The sequence below is a fragment of the Musa acuminata genome, chromosome BXJ1-4 (assembly GCF_036884655.1).
Source record: "Musa acuminata AAA Group cultivar baxijiao chromosome BXJ1-4, Cavendish_Baxijiao_AAA, whole genome shotgun sequence".
NCBI classification, from domain to species: Eukaryota; Viridiplantae; Streptophyta; class Magnoliopsida; order Zingiberales; family Musaceae; genus Musa; species Musa acuminata.
The window spans coordinates 40,035,048-40,053,121 of record NC_088330.1 but is presented as its reverse complement, the minus strand read 5'-3'; the positions used below and the strand labels follow the sequence as shown (position 1 = coordinate 40,053,121).

General features: G+C 35.9%; 3 protein-coding genes across 10 annotated transcripts; 1 reads left to right on the top strand and 2 right to left on the bottom strand.

Moving 5' to 3' along the window:
- Positions 1-503: 503 nt before the first annotated feature.
- Positions 504-8,080, bottom strand: LOC135668184 (uncharacterized). 8 transcript variants are annotated; one of them, XM_065178461.1, is made up of 14 exons: positions 7,982-8,080; positions 7,275-7,334; positions 6,986-7,187; positions 6,688-6,762; positions 6,496-6,597; positions 6,284-6,324; positions 5,848-5,961; positions 4,774-4,888; positions 4,443-4,633; positions 4,248-4,364; positions 3,139-3,227; positions 2,691-2,921; positions 2,405-2,471; positions 504-1,251 (listed from the first exon to the last, which is right to left on the bottom strand). In XM_065178461.1, the coding sequence occupies exons 2-14, from the start codon at positions 7,329-7,331 to the stop codon at positions 661-663; spliced, it is 1,992 nt and encodes a 663-aa protein (XP_065034533.1). In that variant the 5' UTR covers positions 7,332-7,334; positions 7,982-8,080; the 3' UTR covers positions 504-660. The 8 variants fall into 8 exon arrangements, with proteins under 8 accessions (XP_065034533.1, XP_065034536.1, XP_065034535.1 ...); XM_065178464.1 differs by having other exon boundaries at positions 7,275-7,339; positions 7,830-8,068; XM_065178463.1 differs by having other exon boundaries at positions 7,830-8,068.
- A 3,272-nt stretch (positions 8,081-11,352) lies between these two features.
- On the top strand, positions 11,353-13,233 carry LOC135672626 (transcription factor LAF1-like). The gene is made up of 3 exons (XM_065181125.1): positions 11,353-11,754; positions 12,036-12,165; positions 12,486-13,233. Exons 1-3 carry the CDS (start codon positions 11,619-11,621, stop codon positions 13,066-13,068), a joined length of 849 nt encoding a protein of 282 aa, XP_065037197.1. The 5' UTR covers positions 11,353-11,618; the 3' UTR covers positions 13,069-13,233.
- A 583-nt stretch (positions 13,234-13,816) lies between these two features.
- LOC135668168 (remorin-like) lies at positions 13,817-16,382 on the bottom strand. Its single transcript, XM_065178460.1, has 5 exons — positions 16,193-16,382; positions 15,733-15,777; positions 15,541-15,628; positions 14,927-15,008; positions 13,817-14,286 (listed from the first exon to the last, which is right to left on the bottom strand). Exons 1-5 carry the CDS (start codon positions 16,302-16,304, stop codon positions 14,077-14,079), a joined length of 537 nt encoding a protein of 178 aa, XP_065034532.1. The 5' UTR covers positions 16,305-16,382; the 3' UTR covers positions 13,817-14,076.
- Between the last annotated feature and the right edge of the window lie 1,692 nt (positions 16,383-18,074).

The window sequence follows — 18,074 nt, the reverse complement described above, 5'->3', positions numbered from 1 at the left end:
TGGAGAGTATAAGTGACACAGAGTATGTTAATAAACTTATCCTATTTTTGAGGAAATAATCAACAAATCTCAGGTATAGGCAAAAGAATTATTCTAGCTAAAACGCCACAGAAGATGCCTCAGACGATTCATATTGATCGATGTGACAATTATGTAATTGAGATGACCCTTACGTAACTCAAGATATACTCATCTCTAGTTTCTATTGATACATCCAACAATTGTATCATTCAGATGAACTTTTTGCAACTTTAATGTTCATCTTTTGTCATATTTCATATCTGGGCTCAACTATAATCTGAAGATAATGGGAGATTCCTACTCATGCATTACAATGCCCATGGACTCCAATTCAAGTAGGAATGTACTCGGATTCAAGTAGGAAAAAGAACACCACACATTGATTAACCATCCAGCAATGAAGCAATTAAGTTTGAAGGTCTCTTTTCACCAGATTAAGGCTTTCATTCTGCCTCACTTAAAACTCTTAAAGAAAAAAAGAATGCAGCAAGAAGTAGAAATGAGAATTACTTTCAAAGTCCACATAGTTATCATTCCACAAATTGCCATTTGATGCCAAGGATAGATTCAGATTGAATGATATGGGCCTACTTTAATCTAGCATTTGAGAATACAGATTCAACAAGGCACACATGAAAACTATACATCATCAGTTGTTGACGGAGGCAAGACGACTTCCTGACACAGGATGAGGTCAGATATAGTTTTGCCATGCCGGTCTATCCTCCGGGAACAGTTAACGCCACCATCAAGAATATTCCGTGTGACAACATTGATAGAGTGGATACCTGGGACCTCATAAATTTCTACTGTCACCTGCTCCATCTTCTTGTTTCTCTGCTCAATAGCTTCAGCACTGGGGAAGGAGGAGAAATCAAGGAGGGGTGAAACCACATCTTTGACCCAACTTTTTGTTATAACTTGTTTAAGCCTATTAATGTCTTTCGGACAATGAGGGATGATGGAGAAGTTCAAGTCATTTCCTTTGTCCCCAGCCCTGCTATGGGCGACTTGATAGAGACGAATCTTCTTGTTGGATGGAGCAGCAGCTGTGAGTGCTGAGGATATCGCACCACTGATAGAGGTGCTGGTTGAGATGAGCAGAACTTTATTTTCTTCTCTTACAGTGTTGATAGGATCTGATCCATCATGTGTAGCTTCCTTCTTGGATGGATCTATAAGCTTTGATTTCTTTATTTCAAATCCCCAGAAAATGTTTTCGCGTTCAACCTGGACAACAATACAATCCTTGAGATGCATTGTGGTTACTCTAAAACCAAAATTATTGCCTCAAGAAGAAGATCGAATTCCACTTTATCCACAAGTAAACCAGTAGAAAAAGATTCCTAGAAAATATTAGACTTTGAATAAGAGATTAGTTCTTGCTGATTGGAGAGAAAAGAATCAGTTCAATGTGGGCCTGTTGTTGCAGGTGGGGATAGGGACTGAAAAATAGGTGGAGACAAACATATTTGCTACACATGCATGCACCACTCACCCTTAACAACAGATATAGATTCGTACATCTATACACGCAATTCTACTGGGAAAATCTCTTGTACTATCAAATATTTTAACAGAAAAAACTTCTGCACCATTGTGTGGTTTAAAAATTTATCCTCAGCTGCAACTACTTGTGCATTTAACAGTACCCAACAGTGCCTGGAATAGGAGGTTTCCAATTATCAGCTAGAAAATGTTTAGAAAAGTACTATTAAATGGAATCATAATGAATCGCAAATGCTCTAGAACTCATTCATTCTTGTCAACCAAGCGATGCTGTTTGAAGCCATTATGGAAACAGAGACATTTAGCCAGGAAATTGAGAATATTGCTTTGAGGACATACAACTGCATGCATGATGTGTCATTTATAAATCAGACCTTCATCCATTTTTATATCCCAGATAAAAAGAATTTAAAAAGTGCCTCAAACTTCACAAGTTCATGGCTGATAAAAGAAAATTCACTGAAGGTAGTAACTTACACCTACCTTTTCCCTTGTGCTCCTACCACCACTGTATAATCATTTCCTTATTTTATCACTGCCTAATCAACACCATGAATCGTGTCTGTCATCTCGTGACCTAGCTATTAAGTATTCTCATCACAAAGAATAAAACATCAGGTTGACTTATTTTTCTTAATCATGGTTAAACATTTAAGCGTATAATTACCCTTTCATATTTATCCATCAAGTTGACTTATTATCTTAACTTCAGGGGTCGATTTTAAGGGATTGATTTACAAATAACCACAATGTGTGAGGTTATATGCTTTTGAAAAACAAAAATTGTTACCTATAAGCAGTATTAGTGACAAACCATAATCCTTTCCCAAACTGTTACCAATATACAGAAGCTATTCAAAATAAGATATTGTACCAGTGCCTTCAACATAGAGAACCATACCAGTTGCTTCTGAAGAACTATTTCCTTCTTGTGCCCGGTGCTGCATTTCAAACAAAGCAACTCAGACATTAAGCTTTAAGCAATGACAGGTGCAAACTCATCAATTCAAATCCAATTAAGAAGAATACCATTTACAATATCCTATACACTGATATATATAATATCATAATAAAGTCAAGAAACCATCAAATTTAATTCATGTTGCCTATTCAAAAGAACAGTTAACAAAAAAGGAAGAATTTTCATGAGTTAAATTTACCAAATACCACCACCAGCAGCTGGCCCATTTGTATAGAGAGCTGTAAACTCTTGAAGTAAGCAAACTGCATGCTCCTTCAACTTGAACAAACCATCCATGCGAAGCCTAATATCCATTTGCTCCATGGAGAAACTACCCTCATGGGTTGCAGTTGCTTTCAGGCTATCATGTCCAACAATATATGATTTGATACAATCTCCAATTCCTGGATATACTTCTTCCACCCATGACCTAACCTAATACGGAATTATGAGATAGGCAGCATAGTCAAGTTTCTAGACGACAACAATATGCAATACCATGCAATTAAAAAAATATAAATCTTTTGCAGCGATTGAGCAGACCTGGGTTCTGGATTGTTCTATGATCTTGCAATTTTTATTAAGAACCTTCTAACAGTTAATGAAACATGGACTAGAAGACTTATACATATTCTTCAGTAACAGACCAGATATTCTGCAGCCTCGGCGCGTCTGATACATCCAAATCCTCCATACGATATCTCTCCCCAGCCTTTCCATCCACAATCCTGAAAAACTAATAATTCTTTTACATTTTCAAAAATAATTTTAAAAACAAGCTATAAGCATACTAATAATGAACACATCGACACATAGCAATGGCATCCTTCAAGAATGCTATTAATGATAAAATGCCTTCATTAACCTAGGTGAGAATGAGGCAACAAAAAGCGAAGTCAAGCACCATAATGTTAAGAGATATTAAATGCAATAATAAAGCACATATATTTGAGATGGCATCATCTCACTCGTCTCTCTTCAATGCTTTTAAAGTGGTGGTGGTGCAATTTACCCCTCATATACATTTTAGATGGTCTCAATCATTCATGTTGTGCAGAATGTTGACAAGAATTAATTTAAAAAAAGAATGAAGAGTATGAAAAAACAACTGATTAAGTATATGACTTAGCATACTAAAATAATGATCCCTTATGGTACCTTGCATAAAATTTCATGGTGAATAGAGGTTCATCAAGCTGAACCCAGAAATCCCAGCAAGTCATTCTAGAGGTTGTGGTCAAGATTTCAAGTTTTGAACCAAGACCCATATGGATCCAGCGATTCCAGCCAGGCATATCAGTGTATTAATTGGCACAGACCTAAGAGAAAGGAGAGAAAGGAGAGGAGGAGGAGAGAGAAGGAGAAGGGAGGGGGAGGAGAAGGGGGAGAAGAAGAGGAGGAGAGGATGAGGAGTAGAGGAGGAGGATATGAGGAGACGGGGAGCGTTGTTGACATTTAACAATTGTTGACAGTCAACAGATTTCACAATGTTTTGACTCTTGATTGTCAACAGCTGTACATATAAAATGATCAAAAAATCAGTTTCAGACCAAACTTCACAAACCTGGTTGCACCAGTAGGTATAATTTGACACAAACTAGTCCAACCAGATTTTTGAACCTTTGTTATATCTATAAGAGAGTAATTGAAACAGATCAATTAATGTAGTCTAGCATATAGCCTCTAGGCGAAAACCAAGCATATCAGATTAACATATTAGCTACATCTCATATAATTATACTGAAGAATCACTTACCACTGGAACCAATTGCAGAAGCTTATCAGGAAATTGAACACTAGAAGGCTTTGCCCCATAGCAGAGAACTTTATCATTCGATAATGGGCAGAAGTAGACATTTCTCAAATCTATAACCTGTTCTATGACATTAAGTTAATATTTGAGCCAGTAACTTTAACAATGAGGGTGGGGGGGACCGTCATAAATCCTTACCACATCAGGAGTTATATAGGAACTAGGATCTCCAACCTCATAAAGAAGCTGCTGGGCACATGTACTGTTGTCGAGAAGTCCGCCGCTACCTTCTGCCTTGGCTACACATACTTCTCCTTTATAACCAATCTCAGCATAAGGAAGTGACAAATTCAAAAGCTGTTCCAAAGAAAATTTTCGATACTTGTCTCCTGCATGAATAATACAAAGAAACTATCACTTAACATTATTGACATGATAATATATTTCCATACACATTGAAAAGTTGGGTTTACCATGACCATCTATCTATTGTACCCACTTGTTAGGAAAGCTGTTATATAGGGCATACCTGGATGCATGAAATATCCACCAGTGAGTTGACAACCACACTCTAAAAGATGGCCAGCTAGGGTCCCTTGTGCTAGCAGACTGAAGTCATTCCAGTTCCAACCCAGTTCATACACCTAATCATAAAATTAAATTACTGCACAGGGCATACAACAAATATCCAAATAGTCTAATATTGCTTGTTTGCATCTGCCTTGCTACTCTACTCATAGATTTGTGCTCACACTTATTGCAATTTAATGTAACTTATTTGTTAAAAAAATTGCAGGTTTACAGGGTTATACTTGTAGGAGGAAAGTCCTAGAGATTAATACATGCATGCATAAGAATAAATGAAATCTAACATAAAACCAACATCTCTAGATGAAATGATCCTTGAGCTGATCAATGAATAGTAAGCAGATACTACAATGTAAGAGTGGCTTCTTTTCCGTAGTACAGCAACTTGACCCACCCAATCAACCCCCCATTCCCCCACCTTCCTTTTCTCATTTCTAGCTTGATCATGCTAATTTGGTTAACAAGGTATATGTCAGTCATGATTTATATTTAAGCTTCTTTACTTGCATTTCCAGCATCTGTCTAGTTGAAGTACATGTTCAAGAATATCAATCCTTTTCATAGCTAATTTCATTAAATCAAGTTGCAATTACTAGCCAGAAAAATCAAATGATGACATAAGTGCACCAAAAAGTTCAGACTAGATCATCAAAATCTAAAAGAAAAAATTGCCCCATCTAAATGATAATACGGAACTCACAAATCATTTAAATCATTTTCTTCTATAAAAGATTTTGAGCATGATATGATATACTTTTTCAGCAAAGTATCATATTGAAGATTAAAAAGTGACAAACACTATATTAGCAAAATCAGCAGCCAACAGAAAACATGATATTTCTGGAGGTCTAGAATAACAGATTAATAACCAAATTCATCTCCGCTGATCATAACACAATATTTAACCTAGCAGGATGACATTCACCATAGTAAAAGTCAAGTAGGTGAATTACTAGCTATTTATCAACATTAGAAAAGGATTAACAAACATAACAATGAGATTAACGATTTATACCATTGGAGCTAAGAAAAGTGCAGCATCAGCAATCCTGGAAGTAATGACAACATGTGGTTTGTGCCTCTCCAAACACTGAACAATTGGAGAAGCGCCTAAGTATGTACTTATGCCCTTCACAAGTCAAATTTAAGGATATGAGGCTATGCATACAACATAATTAAAGAACAACATTTCTTGACAAATTGGATTACAATAGATGTAGAAGATAATCAGAAACAATGTTATAAGATAATATCCAAATATGATACATCTCGTCTGCTGCACTAATACATCAATTCCATATAGGCATCCGATCAACGTCATGACACATACTTGGCACTGACAACAATGCCTAAAGAAAATTGCAAGCATAACTAAGTCCATCATACCCGAATCAATTGTAATTTCAGCCACAATCTATGATGATCTCATATCAAGGCTATCAGGAACTTACCCCGTCCCACAGACCATATCCTTTTTTCGAAAGATGAGGCCCTGAAAAATATATGAGCAGATTGAAGATCATTATCTTAAAATACAGAGCATAGAAACTGGGGAACCAGCCACACAAAGATCCCATGGCTCATTTCAAATTTAATTACATGTTTAAAAAAATAATCATCTTGTCCAACTAGTAATACTAAGAGAACTATCAAAGTCTCAAACCTGATTTCTCCTGACAAACTTCATATACAGCTGCAGTAGTAATACTTAGTCCAAGTTTACTTGCAATGTCCAGAACTTCTTGCTGTGCACCAAGTGGATCCACTTCCAATTGATTGTTTCAGACATAATGGGATACATTATTAGAGACACTAATAAAAGAACTTGCAGACTGATGATCAAGAAGATTGTTACCTGCACCCATATTAGTAATTATACAAATTCCTCTTTCTACAGCCAAAGGTAGAAGCATAGACATCCAATCTGATACTGAAAATTATCATGTGTAGCAGCACATTATAAATGAAGAAAAAACGTAAGAAGACATTCACAAAGCGGCTGCTGATAAGGGATGTCAAACTTCTGAGATGTAAAATATAAGTTAACCATGTTTTGGCATAAACAAATGCTTATATCATATTACATCCCTGAATGATTTAACAAATTCTAGAATAAATTGCCGAAAGATTCTAATATGTTGATAGCGTCATACTTCGAGAGTCATAACCTTTTCCCCCAGCCATCATATGTTGATAGCGTTCAGCAAGTGTCCTCTCTGCCAAACATTCAAGCACAAGATAATCAAGTTCTTTGACTGTCTGAAGCAATTTGAGAGCTGCCAGTGGTCTATCCCCGCCAAAGCCTGCTCCACAACCAACATAAACTTTGTCTTTTCTCTTCAGAGGATTCTCCCTCTACAATGCAATCTTAGAAGTCAATTAGTTTCTGCATTTGTTTGCAACTGAAAATGACTGAAGAAAAGGATATTTCATTTAACTGACCAATTTGAACTCACAGCTGTATACTTCCCTCTTCTCTTTTGTTTCCATTTGAAGCATCACCTTGACTTGTAACAAATGCTAATAAAATTAGTATAATACAAGCGCCCCCAAATGCATAACATGTCACCAACCAATACAATAAGACAACAGGGAATCACCTAATGTCTTAACTACCGAGGTAAAGAATTAAATAACCTGTCCATTTCTGAATAAAACAAAGATATTAAATGGAAAACAGATGCATTGTGTTGACACAGCAATACTGTCTTGCTTTTAGAAGATCAATAATATTAAAGCTAAAAACAAATAGTATATTTGAGATGATCACGTGTTAGAATCGGATAAATACGATTAAATTTCAATGGAACAGAAAGCTATAATTCCAATAACTGGGTTGGCGTAACCGAATACTAGAATTCCAATACGAACTGAACCAAAAGAACAAAAACTCTTGTTTTGTTCCCAAATTCCGTGATTCAGCCTACACAAACACAAATCTCTACACCAGTATGGGAAAATTCAAGAGTTTCTGGTTGAACAACGCGAAAATTGTACCAAGAAACACTAAGATTCCTTCTTTTTCCTGAATCGTCAACAATCTATCGACAAGTGATTCCCCCTGGGCTGAACGATTGAGGTTCAAGAAGACAAGGCACAAATCCAGGAAGAGAGATCTGAAGTTTCACTCGGAGAAACAATATAGATACCCCGCGATTCAAGCACTTCCGGCGCTCGATGATCACTGCGGCGACAGCCCCACCCCTCGATAGTCTCTCCCCGTGTTCAGCCCCTCGCCGAGGATTCCATATTTGGTTATTTGCATCCGTCCGATGTGATGCGGGCCACCACTTTGAAGGGGAGCAGCCCATCATCAACCGTCTATGACCGTGGGGATGGATCGGGTCGGATTGACATGAGATCACAAGGGCATTTGAGTCCGATAGAGTTCAGCAACGGATCATGACCTCATGATGGTTTGGTTCAACCCGATTACTAAGCGGGTCGGATCCAGTTATCCTTGTATCTAAAATTCTAATTTGACTAACAAGGCTTAATGATATTTTGTGAAATTAACTATTAAATGCATAAACCCTCCACTGATTTTTATATTTATCTCTTTAAATCTAAATTCAACTTATATAAGTTTCTTCAGGACTGTCTTTATCTATCCAGTGAAATATAACTTAAATTATCAACTTATCAGATGTATTATTTTCTTATTTATTTATTTAACTCAAATGAACTAATGTCAGTCTTAGCTAAAAAGCTTCATCACACATACCTAATCTATCTTAGGTGGAGAGAAGATAGTGTAAAAGGTTTTAACAAAACACTCGAAGCCAATCTTACACGTAGCAGATACATGTGGACAATCTTACATGAAATTATTTTTTTTTTTACTTTTATAAAAAAAATGGGTTATGTTGAATTGGTCGAATGTGTATGAAAAAATTTTCTTTTTTTAAGTTCTCATTTTTATGAAATATAATTTCTTCCTATTATCAACAAATTTTATTATTTTATATATATCACCAAATCCAAAATGGATCATTTTGTTTAGGATTTACTCTTTAATTATGTTAGGACTAGAGTCCTAAATGAGAGGGGCATTCATGTAAAACATACATAAGTCGACCCCTATTAAAAACGTGAAGATGTCATCTAAGGTCTAGAGGTTATTTCTTAGAGAAGAATTAGGAGTTGTAAAAGAATGAGTCTTAAGTAGGAGTCCTATTAGGAGTTTCAAGTACGAGTCCTTTAGGAGTCTCAAGTACGAGTCCTAATTGAATAGAAGTCATATTATGAGTTATGATTTAGAAACCCTATAAATAGTCATGTATTCATCCTTTTTTAAAAAGTAATATATGAATCTTTTTTGCGGCCTTTGAGCAGCAACTTAGGGAGGAACGTCTATAGAGTTCCAAGGAGACCGATCCTCTAAAGAGATCAACCCCAAGTTTAAAATCTGCAAGGATTCTAATAGATTATTTTGAGTTAAATAAGTTTTCATCCCCAAATGAGAAAAAACAAATCCAGAAATTCTCAGTAATAATATGCATCAAATGTAGATTATATATAGTCAAAGAAATCTATATGTGTAAAAGGGATTAGCTATCCATTTGTGTAGAATATCAGTCCATCTAGAATTTAGTTAGGTGAAGAAAAAGACATCAATCACCTCTATGTCTATTTCCCCTCCATCTTTCTAAGGTCATGGGAATAAAAAGGTATATACAACAACAACAAAATCATAAAGAACAAAAAAAAAAAATCTATAAAAAAGGGAAACAGCAAATGAGGTCTTAAGTCAACAAAGTATGATTTGTGCTAGAAGGTCACCAAGAAAAAATGTTACTAAATCTGCTTCAAGTGTAAAAAAGAATAGCTTGCTAGGCCACATTTTTCTCTATATTGTACAAAGAATGCTCATTATTCCAAGGGGTAGGTGCTTAGTTATTCTTAAATAAGTTAAAGTCATCATATGATTTATTTATAAGATCTTCAAAGAGAGCATAGGACCACATGCTACTACAATTTCACAATATTTGGAACAAGTTCTAAATCTTGTGCCATTTGATTGTTGGTCAAACCAATGGATCAATCTATCAGACCATATGTTTACTATAAATATAATATGATTGTATAATATAAATATAAACTAGCAACTTAGTGCTTGATTCTAAGAACTCTTGATCTTTTAATTTTTTTTATTATTTATTACTCTGAAGAAGAGACATATCAATAATTATTAAAACCAGTTTGATTGGGATTGACAGATTCATTCTTCTATTTATATAAATGGGCAAATTGGACCCATTCAATTTTGATAACTATGTGTACTTTTGTGTCCATAAATTAATTCAATGTGTTAGAGACTTATATGTCAGCTATATCTTATCTTCCTTTAGAAAGACAAACCCACTAGGAATAAGTCTAAAATGTTGGTTGTTGAATCTTTACATGCAACATATTCAAAGTTGAACAGTATGAAAGATCTGTTTGCTGTGTAAAGGAACAGTCATCTCTGAAGCCAATTGACAAAGATGATGAGTCTAAAATGTTAGTTGTTGAATCTTTACATGCAGCAACATATTCAAAGTTGAACAGCATGAGAGATTGGGGAATTAACAGTAATAAACCATCTTTTCTGTGCTTGAGTAAAACCTTGATGCTAATATGTACAAATAAAACTAAGATTAGTGCCCTTCTTAATCACCCAAAACTGGGAGTTCTTCATCTAGTTAGTTAGTAAAAAACTTATTTCCAATACTGAAAACATTGAAGGAAAATAAGAAAGGATTTATTTTCTACCTAATAACTCAGGTTCTTAATGTCACAGAATTTTTTTTTATGTGGCAGGTGATGAGCATTTTTCAATCAGTCAAATCATAATGAATATATTAGTAGTGTACTGTGCACAAATTTATTTGTACTGTAGGTAATAAAGAATGTTTTGATCAAGAACAAATACTCTTTGAATAAACAATATGAAGTCTTACACATAGTTTTCTTGGATTTGCTGAAACTGCTTCTCATGTAATTAAAAAAGATGTTCTTCCTATTAGTCCAAATGTTTCTTTTATGGGCTATTTCCCATCTAATGGCAAATAAATGGTATAATAGAATAACAACACCTTATTAGCACTAAAATGGACTACTTTGCAAGTTCAAAACAATCAAAGGGTCTGAGGTTGGACCATCGCGTTCTTCATAGCCACATGTTGCATGGGTATTTGTGTGGAAAGCTTTTGCTAGATATATATATATAAATTCATTTGCTTCTTATTAATAGTAGTTGGGATTAATTGTACCAATCTGATTATTATTTCTTTCTGTTAAATGAAAAGAGCATTGTGTTTTATATTGTGAATGAGATGAGTTCCTAAAGAACAGAAATATTTTGAATAATTCTTACCAACAAAGCTGACCACAAGTGCACGCTTGGCTTTGATCCCTTCCCTCTACTTTATTCTGTGTGCTAATGATCTGAAAAGACCATAAGAACATCAATATATGGCTTAAATCTATGGTTGAATGATGAGTCATCAGATGTGTATGTTCTCACAATGAATGATTAATGATCACACAAATGCTTCCTGCACCATTAACCAATCAATGAGAAAATTGGCAGTGTTGATTCATTCCAAGCACACCACAAGCTAATCTTCATTACTGTTCTTAATCCATGCTTCAATTCTGCACAAGTAGTTTAAATTTCAGATTTCTGGCACCCATTGGCATCACAGATTGCAAGAGAAGCCAACAAGCAGAGCTCTTCTGCAATCCCTGCACACTCTGGCAGAAACCAGCCAGTAGCAAGCGGCCTGTAAGGATTGCCTTGAAATGGGGCGCAAGACATGGGAGAAGCCGAAGACGAAGCATAGGAAAGGGTTGTGGTCGCCGGATGAGGACCAGAGGCTGAGGGAGCACATCCTTGAGCATGGCCATGGCTACTGGAGTTCAGTTCCTGCTAAAGCTGGTATCTCATCTCCAACTTCCACATGCCTACTCTTATCTGAAGAATAACTCTAGACTTTATCCCTTCTAAAGCACATTCTGCAACTAAATCACCATTCCGCATGCTCTTGTTGAATCCAAATATTCTTCTGAAACAATGTTTTGATTGTCCATGCACACCATTACCTTGTTTTTTTGTCTGTGTTCTTGTTCATAGGGTGATCATAGAACATTTTGATGATGTCTTCTTCTCTTGGGATGAACAAACAGCTGACAAATGTATCAACTCCTTTTCTTTTGCAGGCTTGCATCGAAGTGGAAAGAGCTGCAGGTTGAGGTGGATCAATTACCTGAGGCCAGGACTCAAGCTGGGTGTTTTCTCTCAAGAGGAAGAGGAAACAGTGATGAAACTTCATGCCATTTTGGGCAACAAGTAAGCATTCAGTTCGTGCACATTCGATGTTATTGATTCCTGCAAAGATCTTAGAAGTATATGTTCAAAAGATTTATATGACAGTACACATACAATCATTTCATGATGATCAAGGAAGCACATTTATGTTGTATCCTAATTTAACAGCAAAATTTAGTAAGCAAGCAATGGTAAAGATCAAAATCATCTGACTTGAGTGCCATGAAGTGGATTAAGAGGAGTTCAGAGAAGTTGAATTACTGCAAATGATACCATTAGTGCCAAATCCTTTTTCTTCTCTTTGAGTGAGAGCTTAAGGCAATCTGAAATTGGTATTGCAGGTGGTCTCAGATAGCAATGCATCTACCAGGAAGAACTGACAATGAAGTGAAGAACCAGTGGAACACCTACCTCAAGAAGAAGGTGGCAAAGGCTGATGGATCATCTTCTCATGCCTCCATGAGCAAATCTCTGGACTCAGACATCCAGTTCTTGAAACCGAAACAATTATCGGGTGACAATAATAGCCAAATCTCACTCTCAGAATCATTTTCTGTGAGTCAGTGCCAATCAACAGTGGCCAGAGAGAAACTTCTACCTCCTTTTCCCAAAGTTCTATTTGCAGACTGGCTACCATTGTTCAATGACAGTGACCAGAGCTCATCATCTGTGGGCGGTGGGAGAAATTTCGAACATGATTCTACCTCAAATTCTGATGTCCTTAGTTCTGAATTTTTGCAATTTGGAATGGTATCTACTGGGTATTTTTCTCATGAATTTGAAGAAACAAGCATCCGTGGAGGATTTCAGCAGCAGTTTGAGCCTGTAGAACAGATTCCAGAAGTCAGTTTCCATGATCCCTTATCCTTCAGTGAAACTTACACTGATCTTGAGCTGAACTATGACATGTTTACTGACCTATAAGGAAGGTTATGTCTGTCTGTGAATTAGAGCAAGATATCACAGATAAGCATATACATGAATTAATGCATTATTCTGTACAGGTGCTCCTATGATGGGGAAGAACATTTCTTGTTTCACTTTCACTTGCTGTTATTTAAAGGAATCTTATGATTAAAATTGTGTTTTTGTTCCTTTCTTCCACTTGAGTCTTTCTCAGATGAGTCTTTTTCTTTACAGCAAAGGGAGGATCAATCCAACTCCATATATTCTGTAGGTCTCCATGTTGCACTGTGATTTAACTCATCCTGTCTCACCCTCTCACTTCAAGAACAAAGATGATGTAATAAAATTGGAGGAAAAACATTTTAATATGGTCATGATCTGAGACTAATAGCCAATTTCCTGGTTTTGACTCAACCAAACCGACGACGCCTTCTAGAACATCTAAGCTGTCAAGTAATTTGACTTACTTTCATTTACATCTACTGAGAGAATCGAATCCAACATGCCTCGTCAACAAATAGGTGCAGCGGTGAGGTTGAATTGAATAAAATTGATGATGTGAAAAGAGTTGGCAGTGGAATTTCTGTAAGGAAACTAACAAGTCATTCAGGACATTAATTGTTCTTGAAGATGCCAATTTCTGGGATTGTATCATAGCATAAAACTTGGGAACTAAATTGTTCTGATGCAAATCAACAAACTTACACCTGTTTGCAGACTTCAAAATGAATCTACACCAAAACCATGATGTTATCTTGACTGAATATAATGATATAAAGACACCAAGTAATTAAATGTTGGTTTAAACACACAGGAGAATGTCCACATTGAAGAGTATAAGAGTAGAACACTTGTCTACATGAAACACACTTTACAGATCAAAACACCAGGATTCCAACCAAACCTCTCTAAACAATTAGCACAACTTTCTCATAAAAAGCTCTACCTAAAATTTTGATATAACACACTCAGAAAATACAAGTATCAGTCGAATAGCATCTTCAATTTGTCACGAAAGGTCAATTTTTAGGCCTGGAAAAAATCAAAAAGCCTTCTTTGGAGAACTGGAACAAGCTCGGTGGCACGATATTTTGCAGCCTTTTTCTCAGTCTTGAGGACCTCTTCACCGCGCCTAGACTCAGCAACTGCTCTCTTCCCTTCTGCTTCCTTGTGAATCAATGCAATTTTATTCTTCACTTCCTCTGCATACTCTGCTTTCTTTTTCTCGAGTTCTTCCTGTTTTTCCATCAGGAGTATGAGGTTATTAATTCAAAAGGTGTTCTATGAGTCCTTCTCAACCAAGACAGTAGACCAATTTGAACATTTCATCTCCTCAAGAGACGCATTCGTTTAATGAACATGCCGGTCACAACTTTAGAGAACATTTCTGGTCCAGCAATATCTAATCCAACCATGTTATGCGCCACAGATAGTCATTGTTTGAATTCATGATCTTCTGTTCTATGTCTGAATTAAGTTATTTAGCTTTCTAGTTCTTCATATTCCAACTCCCCAAAGTTAATAATTTGTAGAATATATCAATAGTCGCATCCTAAACGATGAGTTTAATCCTTATATTGGAGTTACATGACACAGATATGTTCTTGGAACTTTGTATACTTTTTCATTGAACAAATGCATTTTTGCAACTTAGTATAATAAAATCAGCAAGACTTAATTAAACTACCTGCATGAACATCATGGCAATTGGCATCTAATCTTACCAGTCAGCTAATTTGCAGCTAAAGTTAATCCTAACTTTTCTTTTGTCTGCTATATAATTTGTTGCTAATGCTTGTAAGAACCAACTCAAACTTGGATGGATGAACAACAAAAACTTACCATGCAGAAACTAATATTACAAGAAGTTACTGACCTCTTTCTTTTTCAGCTCAGCTTCCACCTCTGCCTTCTTTGAGTTCTCCCATGCATTAATAGATGATATTTTCTTGAGTGCCCTGTTTGACATTGCAGGAAGATATGATAAATCATGTATTGACTGATAAATGAAAGATGTCTCTTATTAGTACAAATTAAATTACACAAGTGCTTAGATAAATTCTACATGTTTGACTTTTTCTTTTTTTGAGCAAAACATGTTTGTTTATATCTACATCTAAAATTAAGATAAAAATTGATGACTGACTCATTGAATAGAAATAAAAAACATAACATAATTGAATAAAAACATCCTGTGTCAGATTAAACTTCTCAAACACCAAGTACAATTACAAAAACATAGTATATAAAGCAGGATACAGCCACAGTTCTTCCACCATCATTCTCTTACCCAATGTTTTTTGCTATTCAACTAAGGACCATACCATGTTCTGTGCAAAATCTACTAATAAGCTATATCTCAAACATACACATGTGGAGGATAAAAAGGAAAAAAATAATAAGAATAAGAGAAACACCAAAGAGACACAATAGCCAGTTTGCTTAAAGATGCTCCTGAATTTGATGAATAGAAGCCTTCCGATGTCTTACTTGTTTTCTGCTTTAAACTTTTCATTTTCTTCCCATGCCTTGATCAATGACAATCTCTTCTCTGCTACAATCCTTGCAAGAACAGCATCTGGAAGATCATTAAAAACATGTTCTTCATCTTACATTTGGAGGCTTATTATACAGAACAAAAGATTAGCAAGTCAGAGATAAAGTTTTTGTGAGACTACCAACCTCTGTCATCTGAATCCCCAGAGCTTTTCTCAGGATCCTCAACCTCTGTATAAAAGAATTCTTGTGCTTCATATACAGTTTATGCATGTAGCTTAAGCTTATAAATCCACATATAATACATGAATTTGCAATGGTTTCATACTTGCAAAAGATGATGTTCTAAAGAACGAAGAAGAAAATTATGCTTGTTACTGAAAGAAATCATATATCATAAACAGAAAGGATTTGAAATAAATGGCTCTTACAAACCAAAATAATGATCAGTATGAATTATTGCAAAAAAATCTTCTTGAAGTTTGCATAGACAAAGGCAGAATAGTGCTTCAAGAACTGATTTTTTTTTTTTTTTCCCCACAAGAAATTTCATGCACAAAATACCAATCGATCGACCACCAAAATGACTCTTTTTGGAGGGAACCAAAAGAGAAGCTCAAGAGACCAAAAGATATATGTATCTCACGCTCTACGATGGCGAGAGCCTTGAAGTCGTCAGGCTTCTTCTCCGACGCCAGCACGATGGCCGTCTTCTCCTCCTCCACGTCCTTCACCGCCTCCAGCTTCTCTTCCGCCATCTCCCACAGACTGAGCTACGGACCAAAGAGACCTGGAAATGGATTCCAGCTCTTAAATTCCACCACAGACATAATGAAAGAACTGAACTTTACATTTTAAGAACTAGCGGTCTGGAATCTTTTGGCTTTGGGATCCGATGTTGTTGGCATCACACGATTGTAGCAGTGGCCCATACGCGCTGCACTTTTGCGTGGTCCACAACAGGAAAGAAGATTCACTGCATCGTGTAGAAGAGAATGCAGTTCAAAGGAATCCAACCATTCCGACTCTGATTCGATCTTCTCTGTCTTTATTGCACGAGGAATAAACTAAGACAAGGATTGCACTGATGGCAAGCAAGCCTTCTTGATCTCTCGTCGGCAGGAGATGGTGCTCTGCAATCTGCATGGCCCATTGAATCACATCAACGGAGGTCAGTGTTTCTCATTACGTGCTTCAATGATTCACCTTTTGAATTATCTACAGAGGTAGGTCTTGACCATTGGTATATATATAAATTGAAAGTAATTTCTAGATCAAAGGTAAAGCGCCAAATTTGCACTTAACAATCATCCAAAACTGTTCTTCATGGCTGTTCCTGTGTTCGATGTACTTGATTCTTTACGACTGGGGTAATCAATCTGGACATGAAAGATGAATATAAGGATCTTAAAGTAATCATAAGAGTGGCTTTGTTAGATACGAAATATAATGCTGGTAGGAAACCCTCTGTCGGTAGCTCACCTTTCGCTTTTGTTTTGATTCAGCAGCTGTGTCCTCTCTGTGATCTTTGTTACTTTGCTGTCCCCATCCCTCGTGGATGAGCAGTCTTGGAGCTTAATTTGAGGTACGAGTTGTCTTCCAGCTGAGACTAGTAATTGGCTTAAAGTTGCTCATTCACTGTGTCTACCAGTTGGTTGTTGATCGCCATTATTCCCTGAGTGTGCCCCAAGCTTTGCAGGTCAAAGAGTTAGGTTCAAGATTCCCTGCTCATCAAGATTGCACTATAGAATCTGATCATGCACAGAATTGTCAGCTGCTTCAAGCTGTGATGTTAGGAAAAAGAAAGAAACAGAGAGGGAGAGGAGAAAATGTTTAGGAAAAGGGAAAAAGACTGAAGAATGGAAATTAGAAAATAATTTTGGGAATTTAAAAAATGATAAAATTGTGTATGCATCTCACTGAAGTCAATGGCTTTCATATTAATTCCAATAAATCTATGTCATTTTTATCACTAGAAATTCTTACTGACATCTGAATATGTGCAGTGATATTAAAATTATAATTGACACAAACAATTCTATTATAATAAAATGAATTAATAGTATTTAAATATTTTACTTTTATAGGTAGATTTTAAATAAATTAGTGACTATAACAATGCTTAGTGGTGTTATATATGTAAAATTTATAGGGGTAAATATGCTATTTATAAACTTTTTGGGGACAGATATGTAAGAACATGTTTTAAAGCTGCTTTAGTGAAATGGAGATTTCTTGTTGCATGAGATATTATAATAGTATGAGGGAGATTAAATAATTATGTTTGGTCAAAAAGGCCCTTATAATTTAAAAAAAATCAAGATTTTTGACCACAAAAGCTGCAAGGATTTGTGGAAATTATTCCAGCTAAGATGGATTCATCAAAAGCAGTGCATACTTCAGGGACCAAAGTGTTAGGCTTTTAATTTTCTATTGTTTCTTTTCTTTTCTTTTTCTTGGGTGCTTCTCCCCCTTTCTTTCTGATCAATATTAATTATTATACCATCATATCAGTGAATGAACTGTAA

Excerpts from the sequence above, each read along its gene's own strand:
- LOC135672626 (XM_065181125.1), top strand. The coding sequence starts at position 11,619 with ATGGGGCGCAAGACATGGGAGAAGCCGAAGACGAAGCATAGGAAAGGG. Across the intron at positions 11,755-12,035 it reads TTCAGTTCCTGCTAAAGCTG|GCTTGCATCGAAGTGGAAAG; the intron begins GTATCTCATCTC and ends TTTCTTTTGCAG. Across the intron at positions 12,166-12,485 it reads CATGCCATTTTGGGCAACAA|GTGGTCTCAGATAGCAATGC; the intron begins GTAAGCATTCAG and ends TTGGTATTGCAG.
- LOC135668168 (XM_065178460.1), bottom strand. The coding sequence starts at position 16,304 with ATGGCGGAAGAGAAGCTGGAGGCGGTGAAGGACGTGGAGGAGGAGAAG. Across the intron at positions 15,778-16,192 it reads GGCTCTCGCCATCGTAGAGC|AGGTTGAGGATCCTGAGAAA; the intron begins GTGAGATACATA and ends TCTTTTATACAG. Across the intron at positions 15,009-15,540 it reads AAGTTTAAAGCAGAAAACAA|GGCACTCAAGAAAATATCAT; the intron begins GTAAGACATCGG and ends AATGTCAAACAG.
- LOC135668184 (XM_065178461.1), bottom strand. The coding sequence starts at position 7,331 with ATGCTTCAAATGGAAACAAAAGAGAAGAGGGAAGTATACAGCTGTGAG. Across the intron at positions 6,598-6,687 it reads AATTACTAATATGGGTGCAG|TGGATCCACTTGGTGCACAG; the intron begins GTAACAATCTTC and ends ATCAATTGGAAG. Across the intron at positions 1,252-2,404 it reads TCTCTATGTTGAAGGCACTG|GTTGAACGCGAAAACATTTT; the intron begins GTACAATATCTT and ends ATTGTTGTCCAG.